This window comes from Mustela putorius, unplaced genomic scaffold (assembly GCF_011764305.1).
Source record: "Mustela putorius furo isolate JIRA1106 unplaced genomic scaffold, ASM1176430v1.1 tig00000224_pilon_pilon_pilon, whole genome shotgun sequence".
Classification (NCBI taxonomy): domain Eukaryota; kingdom Metazoa; phylum Chordata; class Mammalia; order Carnivora; family Mustelidae; genus Mustela; species Mustela putorius.
In genome coordinates, this window is record NW_025421321.1 from 32555015 (window position 1) to 32567245 (window position 12231).

General features: G+C 36.6%; 1 protein-coding gene across 4 annotated transcripts in view; it reads left to right on the forward strand.

Annotated features, from left to right (window-relative positions):
* UGP2 (UDP-glucose pyrophosphorylase 2) overlaps positions 1–12231 on the forward strand; it is a 69272-nt gene that overhangs the window by 17210 nt on the left and 39831 nt on the right. For all 4 annotated transcript variants that reach the window (XM_004742057.3, XM_045077907.1, XM_004742056.3 and 1 more), the window contains exons 2-3: positions 584–711; positions 1546–1653. In XM_004742057.3, coding sequence (XP_004742114.1) covers positions 598–711; positions 1546–1653 — 222 coding nt within the window. In that variant the 5' untranslated portion in view covers positions 584–597. The remainder of the gene's footprint in view (positions 1–583; positions 712–1545; positions 1654–12231) is intronic.

Genomic DNA, 12231 nt, shown 5'->3' on the forward strand with positions numbered 1-12231 from the left:
AATTTTGATGCCATAGACAGAGGCGCCTGGGAGTTGCCAGTGTCTTTTAAGGGGTTATTCTTTAAGGGATGTAAAACTGGAAATTAAGAATTCCTTAATTTTTTCATCTGGCCTGGGGGGAAGGGTATTTTTTTTTTCTTCCGTGAAGTTGCTAACCCCTTTGGTTCTCTTATGAGGCAGTACTTCCATAAGGGGGATGTTCTGTAAAATAGACCCTTACTAACATTATTCCAATTTTCTCATTTTTCTCCAGCTTTGATGGCTAAGACGGAAACATTAGTAGAGATGGAATGGAACTATATGAACAAGTGAAGATTAATCCTTTTATTCCCACATGCCCCTGCTTCCTAAAAGTGTTTATTAGTGTTTCAGATATACCAGGAATGCATATAGGTGCCAAATTTGAGGCCATTTGCTTATATAGTCTTAATTAGTTGATACTACTGAAATCCTTTGAGAAGGTGATGAGATCATAGGATTGAGCCCTTTTAATTTCCTGGTGCACTAGAAATAAATCAGTTATAGCTTACCAGCTGTTTGGATGGCTGTCTGATTTTTCTGTTGGTGTTTTTATGTTTTTAAGATCTTAGCAAAGCCATGTCTCAAGATGGTGCTTCTCAGTTTCAAGAAGTCATTCGACAAGAGCTAGAATTATCTGTGAAGAAAGAACTAGAAAAAATACTTACCACAGCACCATCACATGAGTTTGAGGTAAGGATTCCACAGGGTTTTTTGCTTCCATCCATCAATATACTAAATTCCTATTGCTGCTATTAATTATCCAGCCTGAAATAAGCACAAAAATATAAGAGCAATAAAAAAAAGTAAGGATTGCTTAACAATTAAGGATTTTTAGCATTTACCCATTGTTAAACTTTTGTCCTTTCTTTTTTAATTCTAGGAAGTTTCTAAAGTCTAAGAATCAGAACAAAATTTTATTTGTTCTATTCTAATATCATTGGGTAGAAAAATGGATACCAGTATTTAGTTAGAATTGTGAGAAGTTTATCAACCATATATCCTGCTGCATGCCTTTTTCCAGAGAGCCAGTTTTAATAGAACCGTGCTACTTTGTCAGCTATCATAGAGGTTTCCCATCATAGACAGTTATTTTTCCTTTTCGGCTTATAAATCAATAGATCATCCTTTTCGTTTTCAAATTTGTTTGTACTTAATGTTTTGAGTTTAGATGTGTCGCGTTCCTTTTTCTTTAGATAAAGATTAATTTTCATTTAAAGAGGCAGTGAAAGATACTGATGAATAAATGTAGGAACCAGTTGAAATTTCCATGAAGCTAATGGTGTTCAGTTTATGTGATGCTGGTGGGAGATTTGGAGGATGATTTGCTTCTATTTCTTTAAGTCTGGTTCCTGTTAGCTTTTTTCCTTCACTTTTAAGTTGGGAATTTAGAAAAGTCTCTGCTCTACTTCATGTTCTAATAGTATAAGAATTTCATTGAAAGATGTTTTAAATGTATAATATGTATTTTTATTTATTAAATAGCAAGCATTTTGCTAGTTGTAACAAGAACTTCTATTTTAATAGCACACCAAAAAAGACCTTGATGGATTTCGGAAGCTATTTCATAGATTTCTACAAGAAAAGGGACCTTCTGTGGATTGGGGAAAAATCCAGAGACCTCCAGAAGATTCGGTAAGTTTTAGATAATATTTAGGAAAATTTAAGCTAATTTGAAATGTGGGTTTAAATTGGGGCTGAGGTACTGTGGGTAAGAACCATCACTTGAGACATAGACAGGAATTGCTTTGCGTTCTCTTCTCTCATGCCAAAACTACAGAGATAACCTACTGCTTTCCCTTCTGTTAGTCCCATATTTATAGTCCTGCAGAGGACTTAGGAAAGTCTAGTCTCCCTATGATACTAACTCATACCTTTTTTTTTTTCCTTAGGGATTTTATTTATTTGAGAGAGAGAGAGAGAGAGTGAGAAAGCAAGCACAAGCAGGGGGAGGGGCAGAGGGAGAAGCAGACTCTCTGCTGAGCAGGGAGCTGACTGAGCCACCCAGGCACCCCATCACTACCTCATAACTTGACATCCCTGAATATGAGGTAATTCTTTTGCAAAGTACCAAGCACACAGTAAGAGCTTCATTTATGTTCTTTTCTTCCTTCTGTCTCCCAAAGCATCTGATTTCTCATAGCCTTTAGTGTTTTGTATAGATGTTAAGTCGCCTACTTAAAGCTCTCCTCATGCCTTGAAACCATCTTTATAGCCATATTTCCCCTGCCTGCTTTTCACATGTTGTATTTCCTGGCTTTTAGACTTCTGTGTATGTCATTTTCTTGGAATACTTTGGTCTCTTCACCTATCGAATGCTGCTCATTGTTTGAGGCTCAGGCCAAATACCTTCACCTCTGTCCTTGACCCTTACCATAAAGCTGCTCTGAAGAAGTATAGTGCAGTAGTATCAGAGGTACAAATCCTAGTTTTACTACTTAGGAGTTTTACGTAAAATGTGAATAAAACCAAGTTATTTACGTACTTTAGAGGGTGGCTATGAGGCTTTATTAAACAATATATGTGGAAACATGTTAAACCATGAAGCATTTTTCAGATACCAGTGGTTTTTTCCACCATCATGTGGCACTTAGCTGGCTTGAGTAATAGTTGATTGTATGCATGTGTTGTCGTATTTCTAGACCTTGAAGCCAGGGAACCCTGTGTCCTGAGCAAATGTTTGTTGAATGGATGATCTAAATGCAGTTATTGTCTAGGGAATATGTTTTGTTAACATTGTGACCTGTCTTCTCTTTCCCATTTGTAATCTGCTGCTTTGTAGTACTTTTCATTGTAGGTAGAAGAGACTTGGTAGAGGAGAGCAATTGTTTATAGATAGTTTATCTTTTAAATGTCTATAATCTTAGGTAATCTAATATTGGTTTTAAAACCATGTTGTTTAGAGCAGGGGTTTGGCAGAGTACTGCCTGAAGGCTACTCCACTGACTGTATTTGTAAAGGTTTATTGGAACATAACTGCACACATTCACTTATATACCATTTATGGTGGCTTAAGCTAATGGAGTCTCTTATATTTTTTCCTGAGAAAATCTTAAATACAGTTCCTGGTCAGTAGTACTTTTATTTCAGTATGTGGAAAATGCTTTTTAGTGATTAAACTTGTTAAAATTATGAAATACATGCTTATTGGAAAAAAAAATCCCACCTGAGCATTTACCTTGAGGAGTTTCTCATTGTTTATGTTGAAGTTAAAATTTTTCCTGCCTATAATGCTTGCTTGTTACTGTGTGTTTGTGTGTGTGTGTGTGTGTTGCTTTGGTCTTTGATTCCGTGGCCTTAGTAAATTAATTATAATTTATTTTTCTGATTTTAGGTGTAGAATTAGTAATATTTTCTCCTGGAAAAAGAGTAAGAGAATTCTGGATAATTTAATGGTTTTAAAAAAAGGAACTATTTGTGAGGCGCCTGGGTGGCTCAGTGGGTTAAGCCTCTGCCTTCTTCGGCTCAGGTCAGGATCCCAGGGTTCTGGGATCCAGCCCCGCATCTGCTCAGCAGAGAGTCTGCTTCCACCTCCCCCTCTGCTTCTTTGCTTACTTGTGATCTCTCTTTCTCTTTGTCAAATAAATAAATAAAATCTTTTAAAAAGGAACTATTTGTAAATTCAGTCAGATTTTTAAAAGTGTTTGGGAATAGGCCTAAAAGTATAACAAAAATTTAGGCAAGTGTATTTCTCTCCTCTTAAGTAACTGTAATTTTTTCCTAGGAATTTATTCCTCATTGAAATAACTTCATTTTTCTAATAAATGATGAACCTGGGTGGAAAGATATGGTTCATTCTTGCTTACATACCTGGACTTCTTTGTTTTTTTTTCTGCACAAACGTAACTGTTTGGTGATAGTGCCTACCTTGAAGGAAGGCACACAGATTTGTTACTTTCAGTATATTTTAACGTTCAAGGTTCTGCTTTGCCAGTGAGAAATTTACCTTTGTGTATTTTGAGAGCAGATTGTAATATAAAGAAGGGTTTCTTGGAATACAGATTGCAGGGTGAAGAAGGAAGGGAGCGAGGGATCAGAACCACCTAGAGATTTTTCCAGTTCAGTAGTACCGTCTCCAACAAAGTTCTGACAAACACTTTCAAGAGACTGTGTGCCTGTAGTGAGCCATAGTAACTGACAGGAATGCAGAGTTGATATGGAAAAAGAATAAGTAAATAAAATTCTGGATATAATTTGATTTCATGAAGTCTTTTCTCTGTTTATAATAGTGTTAAGTCTTCATTAAAAATTCTGAAACCTGGTTTTAAGCATCTTTAAGAAAATATGTTTATAATCCCGTGTGTCCTTAATTTGAAGGTTTCAGAGTTCTGAGGCAAAAGATAAGTTTGCTCCTTCATGGCCTGAGCTTCTTGAAGGCACAAATGTTATACTTTGCATGTTAACAACTTTCGCAAATAGTTCTGAGAATGAAGATCATGGGACAATGTTGTTCACCTTGCTTCCCTACATTCCTCCAGCTCCCTATCTCCCTATCTCCTTCACTACACAATGTCTGTAGTGAAGAGATTGTCTGTCTCTTGTCATGGAGATTATACAGAGATCAGTTTTCCTCTCAAAGAACACCTTTCTTTAGTACACACGGTTTTTTGATTTTTGGGTTTTTTGTTTTGTTTTGTTTAAGATTTTATTCATTCATTTATTTATTTATTTATTTATTTATTTATTTATTTAAGAGAGAGTGAGAGCACAGAGGAGAGTGAGGGAGAAGCAGACTCCCTGATGAGCAGGGAGCTGGGGGCTGGATCCTTTGACTCTCAGATGATGAGCTGAGCCAAAGGCAAACACAGGCCATCCAGGCATTCCTGTACACATAGGTTTTGTCTTTTAAATATGTGTGATACTTGAGTCTCCTAACTGAAAAGAAAATATTGTGGTAGAATAGTTATTTCGAGTAAGATTTCTCATATCAGCCTTGCATCAAAGCTGTGCTTGTAAACACTGTTATAATAGAGTATTTCTGTTTTTATATAGGAGTTGGCAACTACCAGTTGGCCATCTTGTTTTATAAATAAAGTTTTATTGGAACACAGTCTATACATACTGTCCTGTGACAGTGACAGAGTTGAATAGTTGGAATTGAGACCATGTGGCTTATATAACCTAATGTACTTCCTTCCTGGCCTTTTATGGAAAAGTTTTGCTGACCCCATTTTAGTATACTTATTTTTAAAAGTTCTTCAGTAGTTTTTTTACTTCTTTGGCCTCCAGAAAGTTCATACAGTACTATAATACCATTGCCTGTATTCACTGTAACTTACTCATTGTTTAAACTAGAAGACTGTATCTCCCATTCCCTTCCCCCACTTTGCTCACTTGCCTCCCCCTTCACAACCATGATTTTATTCTGCACATACGTGGTTTTTTTTTGGAAAGCCTATTGAGTCCACTGGTGCCTGCCCAGCTCAATTGATAAAGCATCTGACTCTTGATCTCAGGGCCAAGTTCAAACCCCACATTGGGCATGGAGCCTACTTTAAAAAAAAAAAAAGGAGTCCATGTTTTATTGAATTATGGGTAAGAGAAAAGAATTCAGTTTATGGAGTTAAGGGGTAAGGCTCTGTTCCAATTTTGTGACTATTAATTATGTAAATGTTATAATCAAGGTATACTTGATATTTAGCTATATAAACAAAAGAAAGTTTTATTTATTTATTTAAGATTTTATTTATTTGACACAGAGAGAGATAGTGAGAGAGAGCACAAGCAGGGGAAGCAGCAGGCAGGGGGAGAGGGAGAAGCAGGCTCTCCACTGAACAAGGAGTCTGATGTGGATCGTGACCTGAGCTGAAGGCAGATATTTAAAAGACTGAGCTACCCACGTGTCCCAAAAGAAAGTTTTATAAAAACGTATTAAGGTAAATATTTGGATTAGAACAAGGAAGGACCAGTGAGCATGTACAGCTTCATTTGACCATTTCATTGTTTTCTAGAGAGGTTGTATCTTGTTCCTGACCAAACTTAATGTTTGAGTTTATATGTTGGATAGACAGGGATGGGAACTAGATAAAGAAACAAGGAGGTACAGAGCCTGCTTAAGAAGGTACTGTGGCCAGTAGTTTCTTTTGAACTTGAACTTAAAACCTAACATTATCACTTGGCTGACAGTGATCTCTGGTGATAATAGGGTACATTCTCATTTATGTAAAAAATAATGTTCTCTAAAGAAGATTTTTCCATTTAGATAGGAACACAAGGTCCCTGGTTGACTTGTCATTGTTCTTGTTTTAAAGTTCCCAAAAGGGTGAGGATTTATTTGTAAATGGGGAAGAGTTACATAGGGTCAGCTCTTTTTTTTTTTTTTAAGCAGAGAATTGGCATGAAGAATATCACATAATACAATTTTAGCCTCAATAGCTTTTTTTTTGTGCTACATAAAATAACTGAGAGCTTTTCTTGGTCTATCAGTAAAAAACATTAAAATGTGTATGTTTAAATGGGAAGGCATTCTGAGAAAGTTAGCATATATGTGCAGAGTAAAAATACACAGTGTTTTTTTTTTTTTTGGAAGATGAATCATAGTATATTGTGCAGCTAATGTTTGCACATCTTTTTTTGAAAGACTTACTGGAGGCAGTTTGGCTGAGGATTTGACATGATGTGACACAGGATGGTTTGCTTGGAGTATCCCTTGTTGGGTGAAAATTTTCCAACTGCAATTACCTAATGGTATAGCCATTCGAGACTTGTTTTTTGTGTGTACAAAGAAAAATAAGATCTTGAATGTGAAAGTCCTCCACAAAAGGAAATCGTGACATTTAAGGAAATGGCCCTAAGGATATGGCCGGATACCAAGATTTTAATCTTTTCCTTGATTTTGAAGTTTTAAACTGGTAATATATAGAACTACTAATGTAAGCAAATATTTAGCAAATATTGCTAAAGATCTAATTCCCTACTTCTGATTCCATGACAAAATCAATAGTATTTAATTTTCCCCAGGACTACCTTCCTTCACATGCCTTTATATACAGGGCCTTTATTTCTGGAAGGGAATGTGACAAAGAAGGCTGATTTGGGGACTGTTATTTTTAACTCCATTTTGGTTACTTATTTCACTACAGAAATAGTGATGGTAAATATGTGGCCATTTTAATGTCAGTTCCATTATTGGCTTTGAGAGGCTCCAGGTAATTGTGTTAGAGCAAGGTCTCTAATGACTGCCCTTGTGTCTAGAACAGAGGACCATCTAGTCCCACAATATTGAGTTCCTTGGAAAAATTGTAACATGGGTATAGATGGTAGTACACTCTGTGAACATGCCATTGCCCCCTGCCCAACCCCTACACACAGATTTTGGACATTGGCTCATGTTTTTCAAGACCTAATAGAAATAATTTTATTTATTATAATGTCCAAGTTTATCTTTCATGTAGGCATTTTGTGTCTTAAAATCAGATGAAAAAAATATATCTGTGAGGTTCTTCTATCTCACATCTTCAACTGGGGTACAACTGTGAGGGAATTTACATTTATTAACTATATAATAGTCCTGAACCTACAAGATAGATAGACCAATCCTACCTACAGTTCTTTCTATCCTGTAATTTCCTGGGGATATTTTACAGTTCAAACCCATTTTGACCCTTGAATAAGATGAGTTTGAACTGGGCGCCTGGGTGGCTCAGTGGGTTAAAGTCTCTGCCTTTGGCTTAGGTCATGTTCTCAGGTTCCTGGGATCGAGTCCTGCATCAGGGCCTCTGCTCAGCAGGGAGCCTTCTTCCTCCTCTCTCTCTGCCTGCCTCTCTGCCTACTTGTGATCTCTGTCAAATAAATAAATAAAATCTTTAAAAAAAAAAAGATGATTTCGAACTGTGTGGGTCCAGTTATGCATGAGTTTTTTACAATACTGTAAATGTATTTTCCCTTCCTTATTCTTTTCTCTAACTTACCTTCTTATAAGAATCCTGTATATAATGCACACACAAAATGTATATTAATCTACAATTTATATTATTGGTAAGGCTTCCATTTAAGAGTAGTCTATTAGTGGGGCGCCTGGGTGGCTCAGTGGGTTAAGCTGCTGCCTTCGGCTCAGGTCATGATCTCAGGGTCCTGGGATCTAGTCCCGCATCAGGCTCTCTGCTCAGCAGGGAGCCTGCTTCCCTCTCTCTCTCTCTGCCTGCCTCTCCATCTACTTGTGATTTATCTCTGTCAAATAAATAAATAAAATCTTTAAAAAAAAGAGTAGTCTATTAGTAGTTAATTTTTGTGGTAATCAAAAGTTAATACACAGATTTTTTTTTAAAAAGAGTAGTCTATTAGTAGTTAACTTTTGTGGTAATCAAAAGTTAATACACAGATTTTTTAAGATTTTATTTATTTATTTGACAGAGAGAAATCACAAGTAGATGGAGAGGCAGGCAGAGAGAGAGAGAGAGAGGGAAGCAGGCTCCCTGCTGAGCAGAGAGCCTGATGCGGGACTCTATCCCAGGACCCTGAGATCATGACCTGAGCCGAAGGCAGCGGCTTAACCCACTGAGCCACCCAGGTGCCCCAATACACAGATTTTTGACTGCCGCACCTCTCACATTGTTTAAGGGTCTACTGTAATTCTTTTTCCTTATTTTAGATGAGATGTGGACAGCAGACTCTCTGCTTGTCCCACTGTGTAGTTAAGATGAGACCAAGATGTTTATACCAGGCATCTCAATCTGGGAGATCTTTGCAGGAATTTAAGCCCCTTAGAATTCTTGAAATTAGAGGTAAAACTGTATAAAAAATTTTTTTTCAGGATAGATTTCCTAGTTTCTCATCAGATTTCAAAAAGTTTTATGACCTGTATAGATTAATAACTTCTCTCTCTCTCTTTTTCCAGCATTAACACACAACTTTATTCTCTCTCTCTCTAATGAAGAATACTCTTGAATCTCATTTAAGAAACTCTTCTTGGCTTCTGCCAGTCACTAGCTGGCTCTGTAATAATAAGTGTTCTTCTCTCTTCAGCATTTTGGCCTCGAATTTGTGGAGGAAATGGATCCAGGAATGGCTAACTACAGAGCAGTTTGACAAGCAGTTCATAGGGTGCTGTGGAGGCATCTAACTTCCATGAGGGCTCAGGAAAGACATCCTGGTGTTAAGATAGTCTCCTGAGTAACCCTGAGGCAGGACTTCTCTGAGGATAGGAGGAAAACTAAAGAGGAAAACCTTGAGAATAATAGGGGAGTAGAAATCATAGACTTATAGCATGTAGCTCATCTTCTGGTTGTGGAGCATTTGGTAGGTATGTCTGTTTCCCCAAGTCTAGAGTCAGATGCTGTGTCTTTTTATCTTCCTCTTTTATTGTAGCTCCTGCTCATTGGCTGAGTTTCTCAGCCAGGGGGTTCCCCTGGAAAGCTGATAGAAACTATAGTTCTCATTGAAGAGAGATATTAATGGTGGAAGATTGGAACAGAATTTCAAAAACATGCTTCACTATATACCTCAGTTTGTTTAGATTTTTCAACATTGTAAAACATAAGCCCCAAATAGATTAAAATTAGATGCTTATTCTTGTTTTGGCAGGAATTTTGGTAATTTTGGTAAACCTTATAAGGTTAATCAGCATTTTAGCTGTTAATGACTTTTATTTTTGAATGTCAGGTTTCTTGAGGTATAATTTGCATATAATAAACTTAACTCTTTTTAGTGTTAAGTGTTACAAATTTTTGGTAAATGCATACAGTCATGTAACTACCATCAAAATAGAAAATTAGAACTTTTCCATCATCCCCAAAATTTTCTTTGCACCACTTTAAAATATACTATTTTTTAAACCCTTGCAGGATTCTGGTTCCTACTTTACCTCTTCCCTTAAATATACAATCTGAGCAAATATGTATCTTTTTAATATACTGCCTTTTCATTCATTCATACTTCTCCCAAGGAAGAGGTCAGCCTAGTTTCAACTTCAGCTGGTCGTTCTCTTAGCCTTTATTCACCCACCCAGACCTATACCTTAATCTTCTATAAAGATTTTTATAGACTGTGGCCTTTCGCCTTCCCTTCTTCATTCTTCCAGGGCTGCTCCAGCAATGTGAGTTGCGTAATTAAAATAGCAGTATACTCTACACTGCTTTAATTACGGCTGTTTAGTACTACAGAGTTTAAAGCTAGTATACAGCATAAACAGGATGATGTTAAGAGGCTTCAGTTTTATTTTTTAGGGAATTTGTGGTTATCAGTTACTTGGAAGCATTTTTTTGTCCACAGACTAACAGGAGGGTTAGCATATAGGAAACATACAAGTTTGATTTTAGTAAAGAGCAGTCCTAGTCACCTAAGCAGATTAGGTTGGATTTTGAACCTCTTATCTCTTACATTAGAACTTTTTTCCAATTCAGTGGGTCATCTACCTTTGTCTTTTCTAATCCATGCTGAAGTGGGAAGTTCTTTGAAAACTACTTTGCTGATAAGTATATGGGCCAAATGCACCACAAGGTTAACTACTACGTTTATGACTTCAGCTGGCTTCTATAAAAGGGTTATGAATATAGAACTGTTTGTAATGTTTGAATTTTTCTTTTACTATCTGCATATATTACTCTTTTCCCCATTTTTATTTAAAATTCCAGTTAGTTAACATACAGCGTAATATTAGTTTCAGATATAGAATTTAGTGATTCATCACTTATATACGATACCCAGTGCTCATCATTAGTGCCCTCCTGTCACCCACTTAACCCATCCACTGCTCACCTCCCCTCCAGTAAACCTCAGCTTGTTCTTTGTAGTCGAGAGTCTGTTTTCTGGTTTGCTTCTCTCTTTCTCTGCAACCCCCATTCCCATGTTTATGTGTTTTGTTTCTTAAATTCCATATATGAATGAAATCATATGGTTATTTGTCTTTCTATGACCGACTTATTTCACTTAGCATAATACTTCCTGCTCCTGTTGCAAATGGCAAGATTTCATTCTTTTTGATGGCTGAGTAGTATTCCATTCTTTTTGATGACTGAGGTGTGTGTGTGTTTGTATACCCACATACATACCATCATGTCTTATTTGTCCATTCCTCAGTCAATGGGCATTTGGGCTCTTTCTATAATTTGGCTATTACTGATAATGCTGCTATAAATATTGGGGTGCATGTACTTTACTGATACTTCAAATCAGTATTTTTGTATCCTTTAGGTAAATAACTAGTAGTACAATTGCTGGGTTATAGGGTAGTTCTATTTCTTACTTTTTGAGGAACCTCCATACTGTTTTCCAGAGTGGCTGTAACAGTTTGCATTCCCACCAGGAGTGTAAGAGAGTTCCCCTTTCTCTGCATCTCTGCATCCTCACCAACCTCTGTTGTTTCCCGTGTTGTTAATTTTAGCCATTCTGACTGGTGTGTGGTTATATTGTAGTTTGGATTTGTATTTACTTGATGGTGAGTGATGTTGATCATCTTTCTTGTATCTGTTAGCCATCTGTATGTCTTCTTTGGAAAAATGTCTATTCATATCTTCTGCAAAAAAAAAAAAACCATTTTTTAACTGGGTTATTTTTGGGGGGTTTTGAGTTTTATAAGTTCTTTATATATTTAGGATACTAACCCTTTATCAGATATATCATTTGCAAATATCTTCTCCCATTCTGAAGGTTGCCTTTCACTGTGCAGAAGCTTTTTATCTTGAGGAAGTCCTAAAGTTCATTTTTGGTTTTATTTCCCTTCCCGTTGGAGACATATCTAGCAAGAAGTTGATATAGCTGATGTCAAAAAGGTTACTGCCTCTAGGATTTTGATGGATTCCTGTCTTACATTTAGGTCTTTCATCCATTTTGAATGTATTTTTATGTATGGTGTAAGAATGTAGTCCAGTTTCATTCTTTTGCATGTTGTTGTCCAATTTTCCCAGCACCATTTGTTGAAGAGACCATCTTTTTTCCATTGGATATTCTCTCCTGCTTTGTCGAAGATGAGTTGACCATGGAGTTGGGGGTCCATTTCTGGGTTATCTGTTCTATTCCATTGATGCATGAGTCTGTTTTTATGCCAGTACCATACTGTCTTGATGACTGCAACTTTCTAATATAACTTGAAGTCTGGAATTGTGATGCCTCCAACTTTGCCTTTGTTTTTCAAGATTGCTTTGTCTATTTCAGGTCTTTAGTGGTTCCATACAAACTTAAGGATTATTTGTCCTAACTCTGTGAAAAATACTATTGATATTTTGATAGGGATTGAATTAAATATGTAGATTGCTTTGTTTAGTATGGACGTTTTAA